General features: G+C 45.1%; 2 protein-coding genes across 7 annotated transcripts in view; one reads left to right on the top strand and one right to left on the bottom strand.

Annotated features, from left to right (window-relative positions):
- Smyd4 (SET and MYND domain containing 4) overlaps positions 1–21,312 on the bottom strand; it is a 57,275-nt gene extending 35,963 nt beyond the window's left edge. Inside the window, exons 1-2 of one of the 4 annotated variants that reach the window (NM_001102611.1) lie at positions 20,994–21,312; positions 19,931–20,076 (exon numbers count right to left, since the gene is read on the bottom strand). In NM_001102611.1, the coding sequence (NP_001096081.1) occupies positions 19,931–20,064 (134 nt within the window). In that variant the 5' untranslated portion in view covers positions 20,065–20,076; positions 20,994–21,312. The remainder of the gene's footprint in view (positions 1–19,930; positions 20,077–20,993) is intronic. The other 3 variants (XM_006533536.2, XM_006533537.4, XM_006533535.2) reach the window with 3 other exon arrangements.
- The window catches only part of Rpa1 (replication protein A1), a 48,196-nt gene continuing 42,770 nt past the window's right edge, over positions 21,291–26,716 (top strand). For 2 of the 3 annotated variants that reach the window (NM_026653.2, NM_001164223.1), the window contains exon 1: positions 21,362–21,519. In NM_026653.2, the coding sequence (NP_080929.1) occupies positions 21,487–21,519 (33 nt within the window). In that variant the 5' untranslated portion in view covers positions 21,362–21,486. Of the gene's footprint in view, positions 21,520–26,716 lie in introns of all 3 variants that reach the window. The other variant, XM_006534051.2, reaches the window with a different exon arrangement.

Raw genomic sequence — 26,716 nt, 5'->3', positions numbered from 1 at the left:
AAATACACTTCTATAATCTTGATGTAGAATAGATCTAATAAGCAAGACATATAATTCAGAAGCTGTAAGCGATGTGTTTATAAAAAGATAAATAGAGGGGGGATATGTTATATGGAGGTGAGCTGAGGTGTGGGGAAGGGGGTGCCTCGGTGGGCCCATGCTGAGGCATCCTTTCCCCGAGGGACCAGCCACACAATGGTATAGTATAAAATAGAGTTTACTAAGGGTCTGGGGAGGGAAGTTAAGAGGGTAGTAGAAACAGAGAAAGGCAGAGAAAGAGAGTAGAACAGTAGATGAGTATAGGCCAGCCATAAGCATGTGGTGGGGGGGGGGGGAGGGACAAGAGGACAGAGCAGGAGTGGGAAGGCAAAAGCAAGAGAGGAACAGAGAGAGAGGAGGGGGCAAGCAGGCCCTTTTATAGTGAGTCAAGCATGCCTGGCTGTTGCCAGGTAACTGTGAGGCAAAGCTTCAACAGAATGCTAACAATAAGGGAAAATGACAAGCCAGCCATGTGGTGCACACTAGTAATCCCAGTGTTTGAGGCTGAGGGAGGAGGATGGCTATGAGTTTGAGGTCAGCCTGGGCTAAATGACAAATACTAGACCAGCAAGGACTATATAGCAAAACCTTATCTTAAACAAACGCGGAAGGTGGGTATGGTGATATATACCTACATATAGTTTATGTACTAGAGAGGGAGAGGCAGGATGACTATGGCTTCAAGCTCAGCCTGTTTTACATAGCAAGTTCTGGAACAGGTTTACATAGAAAACAAAAACAAAAAACAAACACAAGCACAGACAAACAAAAACCCAGCCAACCAACCAACCAACCAACCAACCAAGAGACTAGAAAGACCGATCAGTTAAGAGCAGTTGTTCCTCTTGCAGAGGACCTGGGTTCAGTTCCTGGTACCCACAATAATCTGTAACTCCAGTTCCAGGGGGTCTAAAGTCCTTTTCTGGCATCTGTGGGCACCAGACACACATGTGATACACAGACATACATAAAATAAATCTAAAAAATACACTAAAAAAACACAACCCAGCCCAAATAACAGATATGCTTGTGTGAATTCACACAAACACACACACACAATTTGCCAGTGCTTAAGTCCCTATAAAATATGGTTTAGTATTTGCATGTAATATGTACATCCTTGTTTATTCTTTACAACATGTCTATACAACATGTGTGTGTGTGGGGGGGTGATGGTGCTAGAGACTAAGACCAGGCTTTTACATATGTTAGGTGAGATCTCTACCATTGGCCCTATATGTTACTTATAATACCTAAGGTAACATAAATACCATATACGTAGTTGTTATGTCATATGGTTCAGTGCCTAAGGACAAGACAAAAGAGCTTACATGTCTAGTACAGATGCATTTTAGGGCTACTTACATGTATCACAAATGCTGTAATAAATGTAGAGAATAAGGGGGTTAAGAGCACCTAGGTTCAATTCCCAAGCCCCATGTTGTGGCTCACAATACTCTGTAACTCCAGTCCTGGGTGATCTGTCAACTTTCCCCAGCCCCCATGGATACCTGATACACACGGTACATAACAACATATGCAGATAAAATATTCAGACACAAAAAATTAAAAACAAAATCAGATGCAGAGAATAATGCTCAGACGACACAGAGTGCTGGATAGAGCATGTGTGTCAAGCAGGAAGTTATAACGGTGTGCCTACACATGGACTCAGTACAGTGTGATGCAATTCAAGTTTAGCTTCTGAGGAGTTGCCGGGATTCTTTTCCCTGATTAATATTTTTCATCTAAGGTCAAATGAATCTAGGTTTGCAGAACCTGTGGATATGGATGTATACATATACATATGACTGTATAATGAAAGACACCATTAAATCTTAAAAGATTTTTAAAAACCAGAAAGATCAGTAGCATACATAGTACAGTATATCAAATATTCAAACAGCCAGACTTATAGGTAGATGTAAGATGAACCACTAACAAAATGGACAAAGGACGCAAATTGAACTTACAGAGGAAACACAAATGAGCTGTAATGACAGAAAAGGAATACTATTTCCCTTGTGATCAGAAAGCTATAGATTAAACCCCAGCCCTTTTTGCCTTTGTTTTTCATATTTAGTGGTTCTGGGGACTGAACCCAAGGAAGGACAGCTGCTTGGAATGTTGGAGACCTCTCAGGCATTGCTTATGCTAAGCTGACAAAGGCTTTCTGAATGCATATGGTAGTATCTATTCATCTTAAGATGCCTATAACCATGGGTGGAGCAATTCTCTAAGAGTCTGTCTGAACTTCTTAAGCATGTGCTCAAAAACACACATAAAGATTGTTTACTGAAGCAGTATTTGCAACAGTGAAACAAAACCAAACAACAACAAAAAGTACTTAATAGCTCATCAGTAGGAAAAAGAACAACAAATTGGGACACATTTATACTATTCTCGTTCTATCACACGACTATTAAGAAGATTAAGGTGTGAGGATGAAAAGCCCCTGCAGAACAACGCACACAATGAAATTGAATAGAGAATAAAGAAAAAAATATATAGTGTATTTATGTAAAACATACATAAACACATAAAAAGAATAGAAAACTCTTTGACTGTATATCTTTGAAAAGAACCAGCAGAGTGCTATGGTTTATAAATGAAAAGTTCCCCCAAAATTCCTGAGTTGGAGGTTCAATGCAGAGTTCATACTCTTAGGAAGTAACTAAATCAGGAATGCTCTGATCTAATCAATGGATTGACCAACTGATAGATTAATAATCTGAAGGCAACACTTCCAGGAGGCAGAAACAAGGTGAGGCCTAACTGGAGGAAGTTTGTCACCAGAGGCATGTCCTTGGAGAGGCTACCTCATCCTTGATCCTTCCCTTTCTCCGCTTCCTGGCTGTAAAAGTATTTATTTGACTGATGTAACTGTCATCTTGGAGGCTTACTGGCTCCATCAGCTAACCTAGGCCTAGCCCTGGAAGCTTCTAGCTTCCATACAATCTAATCCAAGCCTAGAATGTTCCAGCCTTTAGGACTTGCTGCTGAGATCACCGTTTCCTGTTCTTTCTGAACTCTAGCTGGCTGATTCAGTCCCCCTGTTCCGGCTCAAACTCCTCTCCCCGATGATTTTATTCACAATCTGTCTTTTCTCTTGGCCTCTGAATTGCTCTGCTTGGTCTCAAACTAACTCTAGCAATCTTTTCTAATCTCTTGTCTCCTTCACACTCTCTTGCTTGTTCTGTCTTTACTGTGTCTAGTTTGTTCTCTCTTCCATCCTTCTCTGTAAAGCTCTCCCGGTAAACCTGCCTCCTCCTCCCCCTCTGTGCCGCTCTACTCTCCCTCTCAGCTCTACTGCACTGCTCTCCACAGCTCTCCTGTATCCTGTGCTGCACTCTCTTCTCCGGTACCACCTGTGTCTCCCTTACGTAGCTTCCCTTTCCTCTCTCTTCTCCTGAGGGTTGGGCAGATCCTATCCTGTCAAACCTTTCTCTGATTCTTCACTTTGTCTGCCACTCAATTAGACATCACTTTCAAGCAGGAGTGCCTCCTCTACAAACCAACTTTACCTTCATTGTTTCAAATTAAAGGTGAGTACTAAGGGTGTGTCTCTTTTTCAGCCAGTGAGAGTAAAGATGTGTGCTAATAAGGCTGAGCCAACTCTAGCTAGAAATAGTTTCTTTTTCTCCATAAATAACAGAATCTTAGGGTTCACAATACGATCAAATATCCTGAGACAGCTGGCTGCCATGTGGTGAAGAGAATGCAGAGAGTTAAGGATGTGCTCTTGAGGTTTCAGATGGGAATAAGCATTTTCTTGGGAGTTGGATTAGAGTCATTCCTGTGACACTGTGACAAAGGACTCGACTACATTTTGCCATGCCTTGAGACTGTGGAGGGCTGAGCGATGGATTAATACACTGGAGTGAATTTTAAGGCAGCCAAGGCTGTGGTTGGACTGTTACTAGCTACGTTTAGCTGGATTTATATTAAGAATTGGGAACAAAAAAGCAGAGTAGAAAGGACAGTTTTGGCAGAAGGAGGTTTCTTCATATACAACTTAGTTTTTATAGTTAGCTTTTTATGTTGCTATGACCAAAATACCTTATGGAAACTGAAGAATAAAAATTTTTACTGAACTCTTCTTCACCCCAGAACCCGACCCCTCCCATCTAGAGATTGTTCCCGGAACACTCCTGAACTCTTCACCCCAGAATGCTTTCCTGAACTCCTCACCCTAGAGTTCGAACCCTCCCAACTAAAAACTGTTCCAAGAACATTTTTGAGATAAGGGCCTCCTAAAACAACCTCAAAATGAACCGGGTACATTGCCAAATAATAGGACATGACCCCTTAGTTACGTAGATTCCCTTGGCAGAACCCCTTGTCCCTTGACAGAACCCCCTAGTGATGTAAACTTGTACTTTCCCTGCCCAGCTCTCCCCCCTTGAGTTTTACTATATAAGCCTATGAAAAATTTGGCTGGTCGTCGATTCTCCTCTACACCACTAGGTGCATGAGTTTCGACCCCAGAGCTCTGGTCTATGTTCCATGTGCTTTCTTGCTGTTGTTCTATTAAATCTTGCCTTCTACATTTTGAGTACGGTCTCAGTGTCTTCTTGGGTCCGCGGCTGTCCCGGGGCTTGAGTGCTTGAGTGAGGGTCTCCCTTCGGGGGTCTTTCATTTTGGTGCATTGGCCGGGAAACAGCGCGACCACCCAGAGGTCCTAGACCCACTTAGAGGTAAGGTTCTTTGTTCTGTTTTGGTCTGATGTTTGTGTTCTGTTTCTAAGTTTGGTGCGATCGCAGTTTCGGTTTTGCGGATGCTCAGTGAGACCGCGCTCCGAGAGGGAACGCGGGGTGGATAAGGATAGACGTGTCCAGGTGTCCACCGTCCGTTCACCCTGGGAGACGTCCCAGGAAAAACAGGGGAGGACCAGGGACGCCTGGTGGACCCCTTTGGAGGCCAAGAGACCATTTGGGGTTGCGAGATCGTGGGTTTGAGTCCCACCTCGTGCCCAGTTGCGAGATCGTGGGTTCGAGTCCCACCTCGCGTTTTGTTGCGAGACCGTGGGTTCAAGTCCCACCTCGCGTTTGGTCACGAGATCGTGGGTTCGAGTCCCACCTCGTGCAGAGGGTCTCAATCGGCCGGCCTTAGAAAGGCCATCTGATTCTTTGAGTTGCTTGTGGTCGACGCAGAGTCGCCGCCGTTTCTGGTTTCTTTTTTGTCTTAGTCTCGTGTCCGCTCTTGTTGTGTCTACTGTTTTTCTAGAAATGGGACAATCTGTGTCCACTCCCCTTTCTCTGACTCTGGAGCATTGGAAGGAGGTGCGGGTCAGAGCCCACAACCAGTCGGTGGAAGTCAGAAAGGGTCCGTGGCAGACCTTTTGCGCCTCCGAGTGGCCAACGTTTAGAGTAGGCTGGCCACCTGAGGGTGCTTTTGACTTGTCACTAATCGCTGCCGTCAGGCGAATTGTTTTTCAGGAGGAAGGGGGTCACCCTGATCAGATCCCCTACATTGTGACCTGGCAGAATCTCGTCCAATTCCCACCTCCGTGGGTCAAGCCTTGGACCCCAAACTCTTCGAAACTGACGGTCGCGGTTGCCCAGTCTGATGCAGCCGGAAAGTCTGGCCCATCAGCACCCCCCAAGATCTATCCAGAGATTGACGACCTCCTCTGGATAGACTCCCAACCTCCCCCTTACCCCCTGCCCCAACAGCCACCTGCAGCTGCCCCACCACAGGGACCAATAGCGAGAGGGGCTCAGGGACCGGCGGGGGAGACTCGGAGTCGCCGAGGCCGAAGCCCCGGGGAGGAAGGGGGGCCAGACTCAACAGTTGCCTTGCCACTCAGAGCACATGTGAGAGGGCCAGCACCAGGACCTAATGATCTCATTCCTTTACAGTACTGGCCTTTTTCCTCTTCTGATTTATATAATTGAAAAACTAACCACCCTCCCTTCTCAGAGAACCCCTCTGGACTTACTGGGCTCCTTGAGTCACTTATGTTCTCCCATCAACCCACTTGGGATGATTGTCAGCAGCTTTTGCAGGTTCTTTTTACAACAGAAGAAAGAAAAAGAATCCTCATAGAGGCGAGAAAAAATGTTCTGGGAGAGGACGGCACACCCACTGCCCTCCCTAACCTCGTGGACGAGGCTTTCCCCTTGAACCGCCCCAACTGGGACTACAACACCGCGGAAGGTAGGGGACGCCTCCTTGTCTATCGCCGGACTCTAGTGGCAGGTCTCAGAGGAGCCGCTAGACGGCCCACCAATTTGGCTAAGGTAAGAGAGGTCTTGCAGGGGCAGACTGAACCACCCTCAGTCTTCCTTGAGCGTCTAATGGAGGCATATAGGAGATACACCCCTTTTGACCCCTTGTCAGAGGGGCAGAGAGCCGCTGTAGCCATGGCCTTCATTGGTCAGTCCGCTCCCGACATTAAGAAAAAGCTGCAAAGGCTGGAGGGGCTCCAAGATCATACGCTCCAAGATTTAGTAAAAGAAGCAGAAAAAGTCTATCATAAGAGGGAAACAGAAGAAGAGAGGCAGGAGAGAGAGAAGAAAGAAATAGAGGAGAGGGAAAATAGACGGGATCGCCGTCAGGAGAGAAATCTGAGTAAAATTTTGGCCGCAGTTGTGAATGATAGACAGTCAGGAAAAGGTAAAATAGGGCTCCTGGGCAACAGGGCAGTGAAACCGCAAGGTGGCAAAAAGATACCACTGGAAAAAGACCAATGCGCCTATTGCAAAGAGAAAGGACACTGGGCTAGAGATTGCCCTAAAAAGCGGGAGCGATCCAAGGTCCTAACCCTAGAAGATGATTAGGGAAGTCGGGGCTCAGACCCCCTCCCTGAGCCTAGGGTAACTTTGTCCGTGGAGGGGACTCCCGTCAACTTCCTGATAGACACCGGAGCAGAACATTCAGTACTCACTAACCCCCTAGGCAAGCTAGGCTCCAAAAAGACCATGGTAATTGGAGCCACTGGTAGTAAATTTTACCCCTGGACGACCAAACGAGCTCTTCAGATAGACAAAAATATAGTGACCCACTCCTTTCTGGTGATACCTGAGTGCCCTGCTCCCCTCTTGGGGCGCGATCTGCTAACCAAACTAAAGGCTCAAGTCCAATTTACTTCAGAAGGCCCACAAGTAAGCTGGGGAAAGGCCCCTGTTGCCTGCCTTGTCCTCAACACAGAAAAAGAGTACCGGTTGCATGAAGAACAACCCAAAAATGCAGTCTCTTCAGGTTGGCTAACTGCGTTCCCCAATGTCTGGGCAGAACAAGCAGGAATGGGGTTGGCTAAACAAGTGCCTCCGGTTGTGGTAGAACTTAAAGCTGATGCCACCCCCATTTCGGTAAAACAATACCCCATGAGCAAGGAAGCTAGAAAAGGCATCCGGCCTCATATCCAGAGGTTGCTGGGCCAAGGAGTTTTAGTGGCCTGTCAGTCCCCCTGGAATACACCACTTCTGCCGGTTCAAAAACCAGGGACCAATGACTATCGCCCGGTACAAGACCTCCGGGAGGTTAACAAAAGGGTCCTGGACATTCACCCCACAGTCCCGAACCCGTACAATTTATTAAGCTCTCTCCCACCTGAGAGAACATGGTATACAGTCCTAGACTTAAAAGATGCCTTCTTTTGCCTGCGTTTGCACCCTAAGAGTCAGCTCCTGTTTGCTTTTAAATGGAGGGACCCAGAGGGCGGACAGACTGGTCAACTAACTTGGACTAGGCTACCACAGGGGTTCAAAAATTCCCCCACCCTGTTTGACGAGGCCCTCCATCGGGATCTTGCGCCTTTTCGCGCTCGAAACCCTCAGCTTACCCTACTACAGTATGTAGATGATCTCTTGGTCGCGGCGGCCTCGAAGGAGCTGTGTCACCAGGGAACTGAGAGGCTCCTCACAGAACTGAGTGACTTGGGGTATCGAGTTTCGGCTAAAAAGGCACAAATCTGTCAAACTGAGGTAACCTTCCTGGGGTATACCCTCCGAGGGGGCAAAAGATGGCTCACAGAGGCCCGGAAAAAGACTGTTATGATGATCCCATCGCCAACTACCCCACGGCAGGTACGTGAGTTTCTGGGGACTGCTGGCTTTTGTAGACTCTGGATTCCAGGCTTTGCAACCCTAGCAGCACCTCTATATCCTTTGACTAAGGAAGGGGTTCCTTTCAAGTGGAAAGAAGAACACCAAAGAGCTTTTGAGGCTATCAAGTCGTCTCTAATGACTGCCCCCACGCTAGCATTACCAGACTTGACTAAGCCTTTCGTCCTATATGTGGACGAGAGAGCGGGTGTAGCCAGGGGAGTATTGACACAAGCACTGGGACCCTGAAAAAGACCTGTAGCCTATTTGTCAAAAAAATTAGATCCTGTTGCTAGTGGATGGCCCACATGTCTGAAAGCTATTGCAGCAGTAGCCCTGCTGATCAAAGATGCTGACAAACTGACAATGGGACAGCAGGTGACCGTTGTAGCCCCTCATGCCTTAGAAAGTATCGTGCGACAGCCACCTGACAGATAAGATGACAAATGCCCGAATGACACACTATCAGAGCCTGCTGCTAAATGAGCGTGTAACCTTTGCGCCCCCTGCCATCCTCAACCCAGCTACCCTTCTCCCTCTAACAAATGATTCCGTCCCAGTACATCAATGTATGGACATCCTCGCTGAAGAAACTGGGACCAGAAGTGACCTGACTGACCAACCCTGGCCTAGAGCTCCCAGTTGGTACACGGACGGCAGCAGTTTCCTGATAGAGGGGAAGCAAAAGGCTGGAGCTGCGGTGGTAGACGGGAAAAAGGTAATTTGGGCAAGCGCTTTGCCTGAAGGAACATCGGCACAAAAGGCTGAACTTATAGCGCTTATACAAGCCCTCCGAGAGGCTAAAGGTAAGATCGTTAATATCTACACTGACAGCCGATATGCTTTTGCTACCGCACACATCCATGGGGCCATCTACAGGCAGCGAGGGCTATTGACCTCGGCTGGTAAAGACATTAAAAACAAAGAAAAAATTCTGGCCCTGTTAGAAGCCATACATGCACCTAAAAAGGTAGCCATCATCCACTGCCCCGGCCACCAAAAAGGAGAAAACTTGGTGGCCAAGGGCAACCGAATGGCAGACTTAGTGGCAAAACAAGTTGCTCAAGGGGCCATGATCTTAACTGAAAAAGGTGATCCGCCCAAAAGCCCTGAGGATGGGAGGTATAACATAAAAGAGCTATGGTAGACCAGTGATCCCCTCCCATACTTTTTTTGAAAGAAAAATAGAATTAACTCCCGAAGAAGGAATAAAATTTGTAAAAGGACTACACCAATTCACCCACCTGGGAGTTGAAAAAATGATGAGACTAATTAAAAATTCCCGATACCAAGTCCCCAACCTGAAGTCAGTGGCTCAAAAGATTATAGACTCCTGCAAACCATGTGCATTCACTAATGCAACTAAAGCCTACAGAGAACCTGGAAAGAGACAACGGGGAGACCATCCTGGAGTGTATTGGGAGGTAGACTTTACTGAAGTTAAACCTGAAATGTATGGTAACAAGTATCTGTTAGTATTTGTAGACACCTTTTCAGGATGGGTTGAGGCATTTCCCACTAAAACAGAGACTGCCCAGATTGTGGCCAAGAAGATCCTTGAAGAAATCCTGCCAAGATTTGAAATCCCTAAGGTAATCGGGTCCGACAATGGACCAGCCTTTGTTGCCCAGGTAAGTCAGGGCTTGGCCACTCAGTTGGGCATCGATTGGAAATTACACTGTGCTTACCGCCCTCAAAGCTCAGGACAGGTAGAGAAGATAAATAGGACCTTAAAAGAGACCTTGACTAAATTAGCCATTGAGACCGGCAGAAAAGACTGGGTGGCTCTCCTTCCTCTTGCGCTCAAACACCCCTGGTCGTTTCGGGCTCACTCCTTTTGAAGTTCTGTATGGAGGACCTCCCCCCTTAATGGAAGCTGGTGGAACATTAGTTTCCGACTCTGACCCTGTCTTACCCTCCTCTTTGCTTATTCATTTAAAGGCCCTAAAAGTGATTAGGACCCAGATTTGGGACCAACTGAAAGCAGCCTATACCCCAGGGACCACCGCAGTACCCCACGGGTTCCGAGTTGGAGACAAAGTCTTGGTCAGACGGCATCGAACCGGTAGCCTTGAGCCACGGTGGAAGGGACCCTATTTGGTGTTACTGACAACCCCTACTGCGGTAAAAGTTGACGGAATCGCCTCCTGGATCCACGCCTCCCACGTCAAGAGGGCCGCCAGTCAAGATGAAGAAAACCACGACGACAATTGGACAGTGGCAGTCACTGACAATCCTCTTAAGCTTCGTCTGCGCCGCAGGCGCCACTCTAGACCTAGGGAACCTTAACCCTCATGCTCCAATTCAACAGTCCTGGGAGGTGCTTAATGAAAAGGAAAACATTGTATGGGCAACCACTGCAGTCCATCCCCTCTGGATTTGGTGGCCTGATCTCACGCCTGACATCTGTAAGTTAGCGGCAGGATCCCCCAATTGGGACCTCTCAGATCATACTGATCTTAGCAACCCACCCCCTGAGGAGCGGTGTGTCCCAAATGGGATAGGGAGCACATATGGGTGTTCGGGGCAGTTCTACCGAGCTAATCTTAGAGCTGCACATTTTTATGTTTGCCCTGGTCAGGGTCAGAGCAAAAGGCTTCAACAAAAATGCGGGGGGGCATCAGATTACTTTTGTGGTAAATGGACATGTGAAACGACAGGAGATGCTTACTGGAAGCCCTCCTCTAAATGGGACCTAATCACGGTAAAACGAGGTAGTGGCTATGATAAGTCAAACGAAGGAGAAAGAAACCCCTATAAATATCAAGAGAGTGGGTGCGCTTTTAAAAACAGAGCACCCTCAGGACCATGCAAAGATAAATACTGTAACCCCCTACGTATAAGGTTCACCGAGAACGGAAAACAACACCGTCTAAGTTGGCTTAAAGGAAATAGGTGGGGTTGGCGAGTATACATTCCACTAAGAGATCCTGGGTTCATTTTCACGATCAGATTGACAGTGAGAGACCCGGCAGTGACACTCGTAGGGCCCAACAAGGTCCTTATAAAACAGGGCCCCCCAGTCGTACTGGCTCCCCCAAAGGTCCCGACTGTACCAGCTCCACCAACTCCACAGCCCAACACAGTGGTACCCTCCCTAGGAACTAATACTCTCCTCATAAAGCCTACCTTGGCTTCCCCACCGCCCCTAGGAACAGAGGACCGTCTGGTCAGTCTAGTCCAAGGAGCTTTTTTAGTTCTAAATAGAACTAACCCTAATATGACTCAATCATGCTGGTTATGCTATGCCTCTAGCCCCCCTTATTATAAAGGAATAGCTCAGATCAGGACTTATAATACTACTTCAGATCATTCTCAATGCCTTTGGGGAAAAAACAGAAAGTTGACTCTAGCAGCAGTTTCAGGAAGAGGGCTTTGTCTGGGCCGGGTACCTCAGGATAAAGGGCACCTCTGTAATCAGACCCAGAACATCCAGTCTAGCAAAAGCGGTCAGTATCTGGTGCCTCCCCTAGACACAGTGTGGGCTTGCAATACCGGTCTCACTCCTTGTGTGTCTATGTCTGTTTTTAATAGTTCCAAAGATTTCTGCATTTTGGTTCAGCTTATTCCCAGACTCTTGTATCATGATAATAGTTCTTTTTTAGATAAATTTGAACATCGGGTCCGCTGAAAAAGAGAACCCGTTACCTTAACTTTGGCAGTTCTATTAGGATTGGGAGTAGCAGCTGGAGTAGGTACAGGAACCGCTGCCTTAATTAAGACCCCCCCAATACTATGAAGAACTACGTGCAGTTATGGATATTGATCTTAGAACTATAGAACAGTCTATAACCAAATTAGAAGAATCTTTAACTTCCCTGTCCGAAGTGGTGCTGCAAAATAGAAGGGAATTAGACTTATTATTCCTTAAAAAAAGAGGACTCTGTGCTGCCTTAAAAGAAGAATGTTGTTTTTATGTTGACCATTCAGGAGTAATCAAAGATTCTATGGCTAAACTTAGAGAACGCCTAGATATACGTAAAAGAGAAAGAAAAAGCCAACAAAGATGGTTTGAAAGCTGGTTTAATAAGTCCCCTTGGCTCACCACTCTCCTCTCCACTATAGCAGGACCTTTAATTACACTTATGCTTTTGCTTACTTTTGGGCCCTGCATCCTTAATAAGTTAGTAGCTTTTATTAGAAAAAGGATAAACGCAGTCCAGGTTATGGTACTAAGGCAACAATATCGGGTCCTTCAGGAGGTTGAAAACTCGCTCTAAGATTAGAGCTATCTCCTAAAAGAAGTGGGGAATGAAGAATAAAAATTTTTACTGAACTCTTCTTCACCCCAGAACCCGACCCCTCCCATCTAGAGATTGTTCCCGGAACACTCCTGAACTCTTCACCCCAGAATGCATTCCTGAACTCCTCACCCTAGAGTTCGAACCCTCCCAACTAAAAACTGTTCCTAGAACATTTTTGAGATAAGGGCCTCCTAAAACAACCGCAAAATGAACCGGGTACATTGCCAAATAATAGGACATGACCCCTTAGTTACGTAGATTCCCTTGGCAGAACCCCTTGTCCCCTGACAGAACCCCCTAGTGATGTAAACTTGTACTTTCCCTGCCCAGCTCTCCCCCCTTGAGTTTTACTATATAAGCCTGTAAAAAATTTGGCTGGTCGTCGATTCTCCTCTACACCACTAGGTGCATGAGTTTCGACCCCAGAGCTCTGGTCTATGTTCCATGTGCTTTCTTGCTGTTGTTCTATTAAATCTTGCCTTCTACATTTTGAGTACGGTCTCAGTGTCTTCTTGGGTCCGCGGCTGTCCCGGGGCTTGAGTGCTTGAGTGAGGGTCTCCCTTCGGGGGTCTTTCAAAACTACTTCAGAGGAAAAATGTATTCTGCCTCATGGGTTCAGGGGGTTTCCCTCAGCAAATTCAGGGAAGACAAGATGGAACAGCTCAACCTGCTGGCAGGAGGGTGTGGGAAAGGACAAGTGTTCATTGTGTGGTGGACAGGAAACAGAGAGCTGCCTACAGTCTTACAGGCCTACCACCACTGACCTACCTCTGTCCGTCAGGCCCTACATCTTAAAGGATCTACAGTTTATTAAAAGAACACTACCAGATAGGAACCAAGTATCAAACCACCAGTTTGTAGGGGATAAAAATACAAGGAACACATCTCAATAGGAGTGTGTTCCAGGATGTGGACAAGGAGAACACAGTTGTTTAAAAGCTTAACGCTGGCCAGGAGAGCTGCACACCTTTAATTCCATCACTCGTAAGAGGGAAGCAGGTTCATCTCTGTGAGTTCAAGGCAAGCCTGGGCTATACAATTCTAGATTAGCCAGAGCTACATCGTAGGAGCCTGTTTCAAAACAAACAAAACCAAACCATAAAAAAGCATTTCTGAGGCTTTGGGTTTAATCCCCATGACCTCAAATAGCCAAACAGCTCTCCTCAGTCCAAACCAAACTGCAAAATTGGAGCTAGTGAGATGGCTCAACATATGAAAGTCCTTCCCAAAAATATTGACAACTGTAGCTTATCTCTGGGGACACACATAATGGGAGAGGACCAATTTCTACAAGTTACCCTCTGACCTCCACACATATGCCTCCCACAAATAAGAAAATATATATAATAAAAAGAAAGAAGTCTACAGCTGCACATGGTCATGCATGCCTATAATCCAGCACTCCAGAGGCTGAGGCAGGAGGATTATTAGTTTGAGATCGCATAGCAAGCAGTAGGCTAGACAGGGCTACATAGTGTAAACCTGCCTTAAAACACAAAAATCAATTAAGCAACAATAACAGTAACAACCACAACAAAAACCCAAAAGAGTACTTTGTAGTAAGGACAATACCAAAAATGTTCCTTTAAGGACAGTTCTGGAATCAGCAATAGCCTTCCGAGTGCTCAGGGATGTATAAATACTTAGAAAACTTCCCCTGGAGAAATGAGCACCAGGGTACACTGCTCTCAGAGCTGCCCAGAAAGTTGTTTATCCTGGATTCATTTCAGCCTTCCTAACTGCTCAGGCATTCAGAGGTCACTTCTGTAGTAGCCAATGTCTAAAAAGGCTAAACTACTGCTCAGCATGGCTGTGGTACTTGGCATTATCATTTTGTGACTGGTTTTGTAGTTATGCAGAATTCAAGAGTTATAGCATCATGAAAGTTTCCACCAAGTTCCTGATCCAGTCACCTCTTAAAGGTTGGATGCACCAAGTGCCTTTGGGGTGATAAATTATATTCAAATAATGGTATTCCACCCTAATCCCCAAAGACTTCTGGCCATCTCATAATGTAAAATGCTGAGCCATCGCACCAGCCCATGGCCTTGAACTCTTGATGGTCCTGTCTCAGCCTGTGTTTGGATTATAAATCTGTTGGTGAGGTATTCCTTTGCTGATAATACAAGCAAATTCTTCAAGCTTCCATCCTAGACTGAAGACCAGCAGCTCTCCAGGAGTCCTCAATGCAGACTGGCCCAGCTGGGACATTGAGCCTCATGGACTCAGCCGCTACTAGATTCGCAACCTATTCAGACAAGCCACTGTTGGACTACCCAGACAATACTATGTAAGCCAATCCCATTTTAATACACATATTCATCTGGGTGTGTGGCACACACCTCTACTCCCAGCACGCAAGAGGCAGAGGCAGGCAGATCTCTGATTTCGAGGCCTGGTCTATAGAGTGAATTCCAGGCCAGCCAGGGCTACACAGAGAAAACCTGTTTCAACAAAACCAAAACCGTAAATTCATTCTATCAGCTCTATTTCCTTAGAGAATTCTAATACATGTGGGTACCAGGGGTTGAACTCAAAGTCTTCATGTTTACGTAGCAAGTTTCCTTCTGCTAGCCTAGTGAAGCTGAGGCAGGTACAGCCGGTTCTTTACTGCTCCTTGCAAATGGTCCTCCTGAGCTTTCCTTTGAGAGCCTACAAAGAACTCTTTTTTTCTTTAGGTCTCCAGGTTTTGGTCTTAAGAGGTTCTGGACTTGGATCTGTAGCTGTCATATCACAGACATTCAACATCTGGCAAATGTCTTGACAAAGGAGATCACTTGTGTTTGCTGCAGTGTCCCTTCTGGCTGTGAGATTTTGCTCCTCACCACTGCAGGACTGCAGATCTATTCTGCCTTTTTAGTTGACTTTTCATTCCTGAGAACTGGGGAAAACTGACTTTGTATTTGGGCTTTGAATTTGTCCATTTGTCAATCCATCACACCAGACCTAACCAACTGCCAAGAGTTCTGCTGACTTTTGTTTTCTCTAGGGTGGTCACTTTGCTGGGCTCATCCTCATCCTTGGCCTGCAGTTTATCCCCAGGAAAGAAAATGGCTAACGACTGCTAAGAAGCAGTCTTTCCTTCCAGAAATTTTAGTCTATCTAGACCTTGCTGCAGTCTGAAGTCTTTAAAATGTGTTTGTTATGGTAGAATATTTTGAGTTGCCTTAGGAGTATTGCTTGCTGTCACCTATCATATTCTATCAGGAAGCAGACGTCCCATTTACCAAATGTGAAGAAATATGGCATCAATACCCACTGCAAAAAGTGTAAATAAATAATAAAAAAATAGATTTATTACAGAGTGCAAGGGAAAAGAAAAAAATCAGCCAGTTTCAGAATTGTAACTGGACAAATGTTGGTACAGTTCATGAAGAGGTTCTACAAAATGGCTGGGGGTGGGAACATAATGAGTTAGTTTGCTTTTTTTTTTCTCTTTCCTTCCCTTTCCTTTCCTTACAAGGTCTCATGTAGTCTATGGTCTCAAACTCACCACTGTAAATCACCTTGAACTTCTGATCCTTCTGCACGCTGGCAATGTAAGCATGTGCCACCAGGCCTGGCTCACACATTTGGTTTTTCAATACAGAATAGCTCTGTGATGATTAACTTCAATCATCAACTTGACATAACCAAGAATCGTCTGAGGAAGAGTCTCAGTGACTGGGTGGGCTAAGGGCATGCTCATAAGGGATTATCCTGATTGTTAATTGACATGGAAAGATCAAGTCCATTGTGAGCAGCAACACGCCCTGAACAGAAGTCTTCTGAAGTATAAGAGGAGAAAGCTTGATGAGAGCAAGCAGGCAAGCAAGCCAGGATCCACGTGTTTATTCTCTGTCTGTTCTTGACCGTAGATGTGATGGCTGTCTTGGCTTCCTGGGAAACATGAACTGCACCCTGGAATTGCAAGGCAAACAAACCTTTTCCTCTTCCAAGTTGCTTTATGCTAAGATATTTTATCGCAGCAATAGAAATGAAACTTAGAACAGGCCCATAACTGCCAGCTTTGGAACTGAACCTAAGGCTGTTATAATTCACTAGGATAGGGACCACTGGAAGTGAATCTGATTTTGATGGTAAAATCATGTGTTTGTTTCTGGATATGATAGATTTATCAATTTGAGACTCAGAAAAGAAGTTAGGACTTGAATTCCGTTTTAGAGACATTCCAGAGAAAACTGATGTCATTGTTCTGAATGTAAGTGCCTCAGCTGAAAATACAAAGAGTACAGGGAAGAAAGCCCAGGCTAGAATCTGAAGGAACTCCTCTATTTTTTGTTTGCTTGTTTGTTTGGTTGGTTTTTTGAGACAGGGTTTCTCTGTGTAGCCCTGACTGTCCTGGAACTCACTTTGTAGACCAGGCTGGCCTCGAACTAAGAAATCTGCCTGCCTCTGCTTCCCAAGTGCTGGGATTAAAGGCGTGTGCCACCACACCAGGCTAGGAACTCGTCTATTACACATTAACACCCCTCTTTAATTAACTGTTCCTGCCAATGTACCAAATAGTCAATTGATTCCTGTTTATTTACCACATGTTTCTGTTAGTAAACCAGAATAACTTATCTAGCCAAAGTCTGCCTATTAGCCATATTTTCATCAGTTCCCAACCATTTTTGGAATTCTGTGAGGGGAATCCACAGATGCTGTAGACCGCTTTAGACATTTTTCAGCTTTTTTCAAGTTGCAGGTCATGATTCAGTGGGTCATGAAATTAATTTAGTGGGTTCTGATTAGCATTTCAAAATGAGGCAAGCAGAGGGCATATTGTCACAGCACAGCACATGCGGTAAGCAGCCACACACTCTTGCTTGGAGGCTTAGTCAGTTTCTGGCTCTAAACGCCCCAGGTTTGTTTCTCTATCCTAGGCCTCTCTCTTAAATTCCAAACATAGTTAGACATTACCATTGGGGCACGTGCAACTCAAACACGGAGTGTGACTCCTTTCCCCATCTGCGGTTCCCAGATTTGGCAATGTCACCCTCCTCCCTTCTCCCTAGGGTCAGTTTTACCTCTCACACTCCACAACACAACACCTCTCATCTCAAGAATTGCCATTAGGGCTGGTGAGATGGCTCAGAGGTTAAGAGCACCGACTGCTCTTCTGAAGGTTCTGAGTTCAAATCCCAGCAACCACATGGTGGCTCACAACCATCTGTAATGGGATCTGATTACCTCTTCTGGTGTGTCTGAAGACAGCTACAGTGTACTCACATATATTAAATAAATAAATCTAAAAAAAAAAAAAAAAAGAATTGCCATTAAATGTACCTCAGAGTCCAAATGCTTCTTCCTCCCCTGACTACACTCACGCTGGCCTGAGTCCATTTTCTTATTGAGGTTACTGCTTCTCTGCTTCTACCCTGGCTCCTTCTGCTGCCTATCCTTGACACAGCAGACAAGCAGTTCTTTAAAGCAGGGCTCAGGACCAGTGAGACTGATCGGCTCTGGTGGCACTTCCTGCCATGACTGATGATCTAAGGTTAAGCCTAGAACCCACGAGGTAGAAGCAAAGGACCTACTCTCCAAAGCCGTCCTCTGACCACCATGTGTAAACTGCACATGTACATGCATGCACATGGTACACACACATACACAGAAGTAAAAAGAGATTTAAATTGAAAATCATTAAAAAGAAAAATCAGGGCTCAGCAAACTTTCCGTGTAGAAAACTAGAGTACTTAGGCTTTGAAAGCCAAGAAGTGGATATTAATTATAGTTATTCATTATAGCAGAGATTTCTAAAACCTTTTGACAAAACTAAAAAATATAACAGAGTGTATTTTTTTTGTAATGTAAGTTTACTAATGGCAGCAGTGGGATTAGTTTCTTTTTTAGATTATTGTTATTATTTTTATTAATTATTAGTGTTTTTGTGTTTATTCATATTCCACAGCATGTGTGTGGAATTGGATTTCTGCTTCCACCTTTGTGTGGGTCCTAGAGATTGAACTCAAGTCATCAAGCTTGCACAGTAGGTGGTCAGGCTTACACAGTAGGTGGTCAGGCTTGTATCTTTGGAAGGCAAGCATTTTACTTCCTGTGCCAGCTCACTGGCCTTCTTTGTTTAAAAAAAGAAAAAAAAAGTCCTTTTTTGTTTAATTAGGGTTCATGGCCAGTGCTCTTTATCTTAAAATCAACTGCAAACTTTTATCTGGTAAAAAGCCATCCTTAGCTGTGGTCCTAGGAGAAAAACATACAGTTGGATGGCTTTATCCTGCAGGCTTAGTTTGATCATCTCTCTTTGAAGATATAATCAGCTCACATCACACTCAAGCCTCTGCCAACGAGTTTTCTACTTCTGTTCAACAAACTACCCAAGCTGAGCAGCTCCAAACAACAGCCAGTTATGATCCTCACAGTCCGGTGGGTCAGAAGCCTAAGCGGGCGTGGCTACCTCGCTGCTATTGCCTGACCCTGCTCGGTGCATCCACATTCACATCCTTTCCTGGTGAGTGTGGTTCTTTGACTGGTTTTGTTCCAATTTTTAGTATATGTGCTGCTGAAACAATCTTTTTGCCTCTGCCTCCAGACTGCAGGGATTAATGTTCTTGACTGCCACAGAGCACTAATATTTACTGAACATGTGATCATGTGGTGCTCAGCACTCTTGCACCCAAGGCTCGGGGAACATGGAGGAAGAGGGGGTGGAAAGATTCCAAGAACCAGAGGAAGAAGAAAGTCAGAGGTGAGACTGCATCTCCTAGAAATGTCAGGGACATTTCTAGACCTCTGAAGTCTCAAGAACAAGGCCTGAAAGTCTTATTTATATAGGTTAACCTGAAAGGGGAAAAAATTCTTACAGGGGTCCAACGTTAGACAAAGAACTCTAAGCAACTAAGGAATGTTGGGGGGGGGGTAGTCTTCCCCAGGGAACACTCCTCTACCCTTCAAGCCCCACCCAAGCTGGTTATCCAAAACAAACTGGTCAGTCCTGAAGCCATATACGCACAAGTAACATCATATGGATGGGCAGATTGCATTTAGGAATACACACATACACACACACAACTTAAAAAGAGAGGCCATGAATTTAAGAGAGAGCAAAGCAAAGTGGGAAGGGGTACATGGGAAGGTTGGAGGCAGGAAGTAGGGAAATGATGTAATTATATTTTAATTTCAGATAATTAAAAATTAAAAAATAAGATTTGCTGAGTAAATGAGACTTCTACCTATGTATACATTTACTAGGTTGTGATATAAAATGTCTATCTCACCAGTGAATGCAGTCCATAGAATTTGAAAATTTCTGGGTCTCAACTAAACAATTGCTAGGGTTCTTTCTCACTATTAGTACTGAATGAGCTTCTATGGGCAGCTACACAACCTGCACCATATCCTTTGAGTGACAGCACTGGGACGACAGCAAGATACTAAATTACTTAAGTATAACACATACCAAAAGAGGAAAGCAGTTATGCCTACCCATTCTATAATCACAGACTAGGGAGAAACGTGAAAACCAACAGTAACTGCTAAATGCCCCATACTATAAAAAATATAAAGCTACTCTCTCCTATAAAAAAGAGATATTCAGACCAAATGACAAGGCAGAACATTTTCCAGACCAAAATTTCCCTGAAGTTTCCATTCACTTACTGAAGAAGGGAAGAAGAAGGAAGGAAGATGTCGCTCAAAGTCTCTGCTGTAGAAATTGTGTCCTGCACAGACTTCGGGAGTGAAGCCCACTTCTTAAGTAGGTAGGACTTCCATTCATCCACCGGTAGATCCATGCTGCCGCAGCTCTGTAAAGTCAGAACATGAAGATTCAGCTTTCTATTAATGCATAGTTCTAGAAAATCGAGATTTCATCCTACCAAGTGACACGCAACCAAAATCATTTCTTCTGGGGTTTTCTATAGCTGTTGATATGCTGAAGGAGAGTTAATCTGTGGTGTGGTACCAATTCACCCAGACATATTCTTTGGAACTGTTTGAGAAACTATAGTAGGTTGTGGTTGTACAAACAGAGATCAAAATACCAGTAGATGGCTACTATTCCAGTCTTTCTAGACCTGTTTACCTTAGTTGCCCAAAGTTTTCCAGACTTCTTACTCCAGCAACTATGAAGTTAAATATTTTCATTTCTTAGACGGCTCAGTTTTCTGTTTTGATCTCCAGGTCTTTCTTTCAGTTCATATAGCCTCTCTCCCTTTTTATTTTTATTACTTTTTTTTTTTGAGACCGGATCTTATGTTAGCCTGGCTGGCTTCGAACTCAGAGATCTGCCTGCTTTTACCTCGAATGCCACCACGCCTGGGTCCCAAATTTTGATTTTTCAGGGTCTCATTTAGTTCAGGTTGACCTCGAACTCAACGGTGTTAAGGGTGACCTTGAACTTTTGCTGCTTCTACATCCCAAAGGCTGGGATTACAAACAGATCAGAGCCAGCCAGCACGCCAGGCTCTCCAATACTTTTGCATAGGCCATTTGGGCTTTTAGGAACATCACTATCCTCACTGGAATCCACCTGACAAATTTCTACACACACTTTAACTCAGTTCAAACCGCATCGCCTCTCGAAAGCCTGATTGATTTTTGACCCCCACTCTGGAGCTCCACATGTGTGGCCCATATCGCGTCTACCATCCTTGAGGCTGGGTTCCTTGCGGCCACAACTCTCAGGTGGAACTCAAGAGGGCGGAGACTGAGTCTGATTTACCTTGTTTATCCCACAGTGCCAAGCTCTGGGCCTGGCACCGGCGCCGGGCACGCACTGCGTGAAGAAGTACCCAGGTCACTGCTTTGACTATATTTAGCAGCAGTTACCAGGGGAGAGCTCCGACTGTTCCCTGGGTTGCCATTCTGTCTGTCCGCCAAAGGACTGGGCGGGCAAAGTTCCGACAGCTGGCGGGGGAACAACTCAGTAGCACCGCGCTGACACAGGCGCACTGCGACCCAGCGCCCCGCCCTCACGTCCCGCCATCCCGCCACTAGGCCTCGAACCCGGCCTCGGAAGAGTCACGTGCTCTGCCTGCCGCGCGGTAGCCAATGCGGTGGCTATCGGCGTCTAGGCCCGCCCCTCGCACCGCGCTCACGCTGGGGGCGGATCGGCACGCACAGTTGCTCTAGCCAATCGTTGAGCAGCCCGCGGGACCCCGGCAGAGAAGCTCAGGCGGTGCAAGAGCGCGAGCGCGGGAGTTAGCGGTGCAGCCATGGTGGGACACCTGAGCGAGGGGGCCATCGAGGTAAGGAGACGACCCTGAGCGGGCTCGATGGCCCTAGCAGCGCGGCCTTGGAGCGGTGCAAAGAGGACCCGGGGAGGGAGCCGCTGTCGATCGGGAGAGCGTCAGGGAGGAAATTATACGGCCGCGGGGGAGCATCCCGGGGTCTCTAAGACCATCAGAGGATGCTGGAGGCAACCCGGTACTGGCAGAAGAACTCACGAGTTTTTTTAGTTTGTTTACATCTAAGAAAACAAGACAAATAAACATGCCGCTGTCTATCTTCGGCGGCCTCTGTTTCCTCCCTTTCTCCATCACCCCAAACTTTTTGGACTTGTTTTCGGCTGTTTTACTTCTTTTACATCCTCCTAACTCATTATTGCTACTAGACATCTCTCTGGTCACGAGAGAGAAAACGCTGACCGAAGTCACCAGTGGCTTCCCAGTAGCCAAATCAGAAGACATTTTAAAATTTTTCAGCCGACCTAATTGTTTGAGCTTGTTGGCTTCTTTCTGCTAACACTCCTCTCTTGCTAGTGTTCTGTGTTTCATGTTGACAACTTTTTCCTTATTTTACCGGCAAACCCCATAGATTTTTTTGTCGAGCCAAGGCCCTCTGCAGACTAGTTTATAGCCCTTCACCTGCATGTTATTAATTCTTTCCTGCTGAGCTTCCTTCGATCTGCCCTCTATCTTCAAAGTCATTTTCAATTGAACATATATCAGAGCAAATCCTTTATGTCCCTCTAAGTCTGAATTTTAAAAAAGAGTGTGTGTGCGCGTGCGCCAGTGTGTAGTATGTACACATATGTATGACATCTTGGGGATGGCGAATGTGCGTCGGATGCCAGAGGACAACTCTGGGACGTTGTTTCTCTTCCCACTCCGCTGTGGATTCTGTGGATTGAGCTCAGGTAGCTGGGCTTACACAGCAGGCACCTCTACCACAGAGCATCCTTTTGCCCGACTCTGGACACCTAGTCCATCACCAGTTGAAGTATATTTTAACTCCACACTTAACTTTTCCATCCCCACTGGAATAGTCTTTTTTTTTTTTAAAGATTTATTTATTGATTATATGTAAGTACACTGTAGCTGTCTTCATACACTCCAGAAGAGGGAGTCAGATCTTGTTACGGATGGTTGTGAGCCACCATGTGGTTGCTGGGATTTGAACTCCTGACCTTCGGAAGAGCAGTCGGGTGCTCTTACCCACTGAGCCATCTCACCAGCCCTGGAATAGTCTTTTGTTGGCTGAACTAGTCAATTTCAGTCAGCACACTCTTCTCACAGTCTCCTTGCCAGGCCTTGTTTGTTTTTTTCTTTTTAAATATATTTTTGCTCTAGAGGCCATTGATAGTTCCAGTTTCTTTTGCTACCACAGTGTTCCTGTTCAGCTCAGTTGTTACTGAGTTGGTTGGCAAAGTAACTAGCCCAAATCCATGCATTTGGAGACTCCAACTCCTTTTTGTTCACTTATGTATGGCTTTGGGCAACATTCCAAACTCTTTCCCTTGTTTGTAAAAATGAGGCTGAAGCCGAGCAAGGGGCTAGTTGGAGGACTGAGTTTCTAGATTTAGTGTTTAGCTTCTGCTAGTACAGCTAGCAATCATCACAGGTGTACATGTTTATTTGGTAAATATTAGCTACTTTGTATTTCATTCAGGAGATTGTAGAGACTGTAGCCTGCAGCTACTTTCAGTCCCCCTTTAGGGTGATATCCCAGTATCTGGCAAGTTTTAGTCCCTAGATAATGTTTGCTAGTTGTGTGAATGACTAAAATCATGAAAAGCCTGGGACAGACATCTAAGCAGCTTAGAAGAAAAGAAGAGGGGAAACAGTTGTCAGAATGGAGGTATTTGAATACGTTAGGGCTGTAGAAATGTTGAACTGGAATGTGAAGCTTGGATTGTTCTGAATTTTAAGAGGCTGCCACCTTGGACCCTTAAGGCAATTGCAAATAATTCTTTACTTTTATAACGAACGTTTATAAGGTTGTTTGAATAATTTGCTGAGTTTTCTTTAAATAAAAATATTTTAGAAAGCTATTTCCAATATTGAAGTATTACTTAGACTTCATTCATAGATAAATTTGCAGTTTTTTTTCTTTCTTTACATGTTTTGTTCATAAATAAAATAGTGTTTTGTTTTAAAGACTATCCCTACTATCCTAGAACTTGCTATGTAGACCAGGCCGGCCTTGAACTCAAGCCCACGTACTGGGGCTAAAGATGTTCCACCATGCCAGGATCCGTAGTGTTGTGTTTTGTTTTGTTTGTGTTGATGGTGATGGAGTGTAGAGACCATTGGTTGCCTGATGATTAGCGAACAAAAGTGTCAGCACAAAAGCTTCAGGCCCCAGTGGTTAAGCAAACAGTGGAAAATGGAAGCACTAGGGCCCAAAGTTATAAAATGTAACTGTAGTGATAAGTAGAAGTACAAGGCTCTATTTACTCAGACCAGGCTGGCCTCCAACTCAGAGATCCACCTGCCTCTGCCTCCCAAGTGCTGGGATTAAAGGCATGCACCACCACCCAGCTTCTAGTATACATTAAAAGACTCATTTACTTATGTATTTTATGCATATGGATGTTTTGTCTACATGTAACCTGCATGCCTGAAGAGGGTGTTAGATTGCGTTGATATAGACAGTTGTGAGCCACCATTTGAGTGCTGGGAATTGAACCCAGGACCTCTGGGAAGAGCAGCCAATGCTTTTAATCCATCTCTCCAGCCCAATTTAAAGTCCTTTTTTTTTTTTTTTTTTGAGACAGGGTTTCTCTGTATAGCCCTGGCTGTCCTGGAACTCACTCTGTAGACCAGGCTGCCTTCGAATTCAGAAATCTGCCTGCCTCTGCCTCCTGAGTGCTGGGGTTAAAGGCGTGTGCCACCTTGCCTGGTATTTTATTTCATTTTTTTAATTATTATTTTATGTACATTGGTGTTCCACTGCCTGTGAGTCTGTGAGGGTGTCAGATCCCCTAGAATTAGATGACAGACAGTTGTGATTGCCACCTGGGTGCTTGGGAGTGAACTCCAGTCCTTTGGCAGCAGCCACTGTTCTTAACTGACTCTCCAGCCCCTAAAGTACTTTTAAATGTTCCAGAGAAAAAGTAATAAAATTGAAACCAAGTACTAACCTGCATACAGTTTTAAAGATAACTAGGCCGTTAATGAAGCTATTGACTTTATGTGAAATTAATTGACTTTTGTTTCACCTTGCCCAGTGTTTTAAAACGGGGTCTTGCCATGTGGTGAGTATATAGATAGCCTTTACTCACTGTGTAGTCCAGGCTGGCTTCCAATTCTGTTAGTCCTCCTACCTCTTCCTCCTGAGTGGTGGTAGGGTCACAGGTGTGAGCTATCACACCCAAGCCAGAAACAACTTTTCAAAGAAAAAGTTGTCCATGGGGGGCCTGTAAGATGGCTCAGTAAAGCACCTACCACCAAGCCTAACAGAGTCTGATCCCCAGGACCTACAGGGTGGAAAGAGGAGACTGAATTTTGCAATTTTGCAAGTTGAGCACGCGCGCATACACACACACACACACACACACACACGCAAGATGAATAAAGATTAAAAAACAACAGCCAGAACTCCGCTGGATGGGTTCTGTGGAACATTCCCATAAATTCCCATAAACAAAGAACTCTTAAGGCAGAATTTGAAAGTTGACACTATGTAGTAAGAAAAAAGGAAACTGATAAAAAAAAGTCCAAGGCTATAGCTCAGTTGGTAGAGTATTACTTAGTTTGCCTAACTTAATCCCCAGCACCGCACAAAAGTAATTTGATGGTTGGTCCAGATCAGTGATGTCCCAACTTGAGAGGTAGCAGTAGAGGGGTTGATACTTAGCTACATAGTGAGTTCATTGGGTTTGCTTTGGTTGGTGGTTTGCTTTTTTTTTTTTTTTTTTTTTTTTTTTAAAAGCACTGTCACGCTACACAGATTGGCTTTGAACTTCTGGCCTCAGTCATTTCCTGTTTCTGCCTGCCAAGTAGCTGGGACTACAGGCTTTATATATAAATATATATTTGGCTATTATAAATGAAGATGCTTTGAACATTTATATACAGATCTTTATGCATATAAATATTTAAATATATTGCATATAAATTATTCATAATATATACATAAATTATGTAATATGTATTAAATTTCTTGTACATGCAAAGTAATCCAGATATTTACAGATAAATATCTGAGAGTGCAATTGCTAGGTCATATGGAAACTGAATGCTTAATTTGATAAGAAATCGCCAGCTTTTCCAAAGTGTTTATGAGAACTCTGCTTGCCAGTGCTCTGTGTCGTCCCTTTCTGGTTTTAACTATGCCGGTGGGTGTGTACGTGCAAGGCTAGCTCACCGCTGGGCTTCTATTTGTGTTTCCTTGATTAGGAAGGACACTGAACATCCTTCAGTGTCTTTATTTGTACATCTTGTGAAGTGTCCACATCTTTTGGTCCCTCGAATTTGGGTTTCTTCTGGGACGTGGTAGCATGTGACTGTCACTCCAGTGCTTGGAGCAGCAGAGGGGTCAGGAACTCCAGGCTGGCATTAGCTGCAGAGCTGGAGCAGGTCCTGGAGAACAGAAACTTTGGTTGCAGCATTAATGAACTAGAAGAATTTTTTTGTCTTCTGTTAAATATAAATACCTCCATTATCTTCTCATAAACAGTGTTGCCTTTTTATTTAAGTTTTTAAGGATCAGGCACAGAGACTCCATGCCAGACTACCACTCAACCACTGAGCTACACCCCCAACTTGCCTTTCTGCTATTTTTTAAATTGTATCAGTGGCCACCAAACATGGGGAGAGGTCAGGGGGCTACGTGGAGGAATTGTTTCTCTCCTACCAAGTGGGCCCCAGGTTTCAAATTCAGGTGACCTGGCTTGGCAGCAAGCACCTTTACCCCTAAGCCATCTCATTGGCTTCATCTTTTAATGGCCCCTTCCCCTGCTCTGAGGCAGGCTCTCCCTATATAGCCCTGGCTGGCCTCAGGCTCGCAGGTCCACCAGTGAGCACCAGGTTTCTGCTTGTCCTTACCTCCCCAGCACTGTGGTTATAAGCATGTGCCACTGTGTCAAACTCAGTCACTAAGCTTTGCCAAGCCATAGCCCAGCCCTTGAGTTTACTGTTTGTCTGTGTGGTGATTTGTCAAACCACTTTTGTTCCACTGAGGTATTTTGTCAAGTTTGACAAAATTAGTTGAGTATGTAGG

Source organism: Mus musculus, chromosome 11 (assembly GCF_000001635.26).
Source record: "Mus musculus strain C57BL/6J chromosome 11, GRCm38.p6 C57BL/6J".
Lineage (NCBI taxonomy): Eukaryota > Metazoa > Chordata > Mammalia > Rodentia > Muridae > Mus > Mus musculus.
This window is presented reverse-complemented; position numbering and strand designations above follow the sequence as displayed.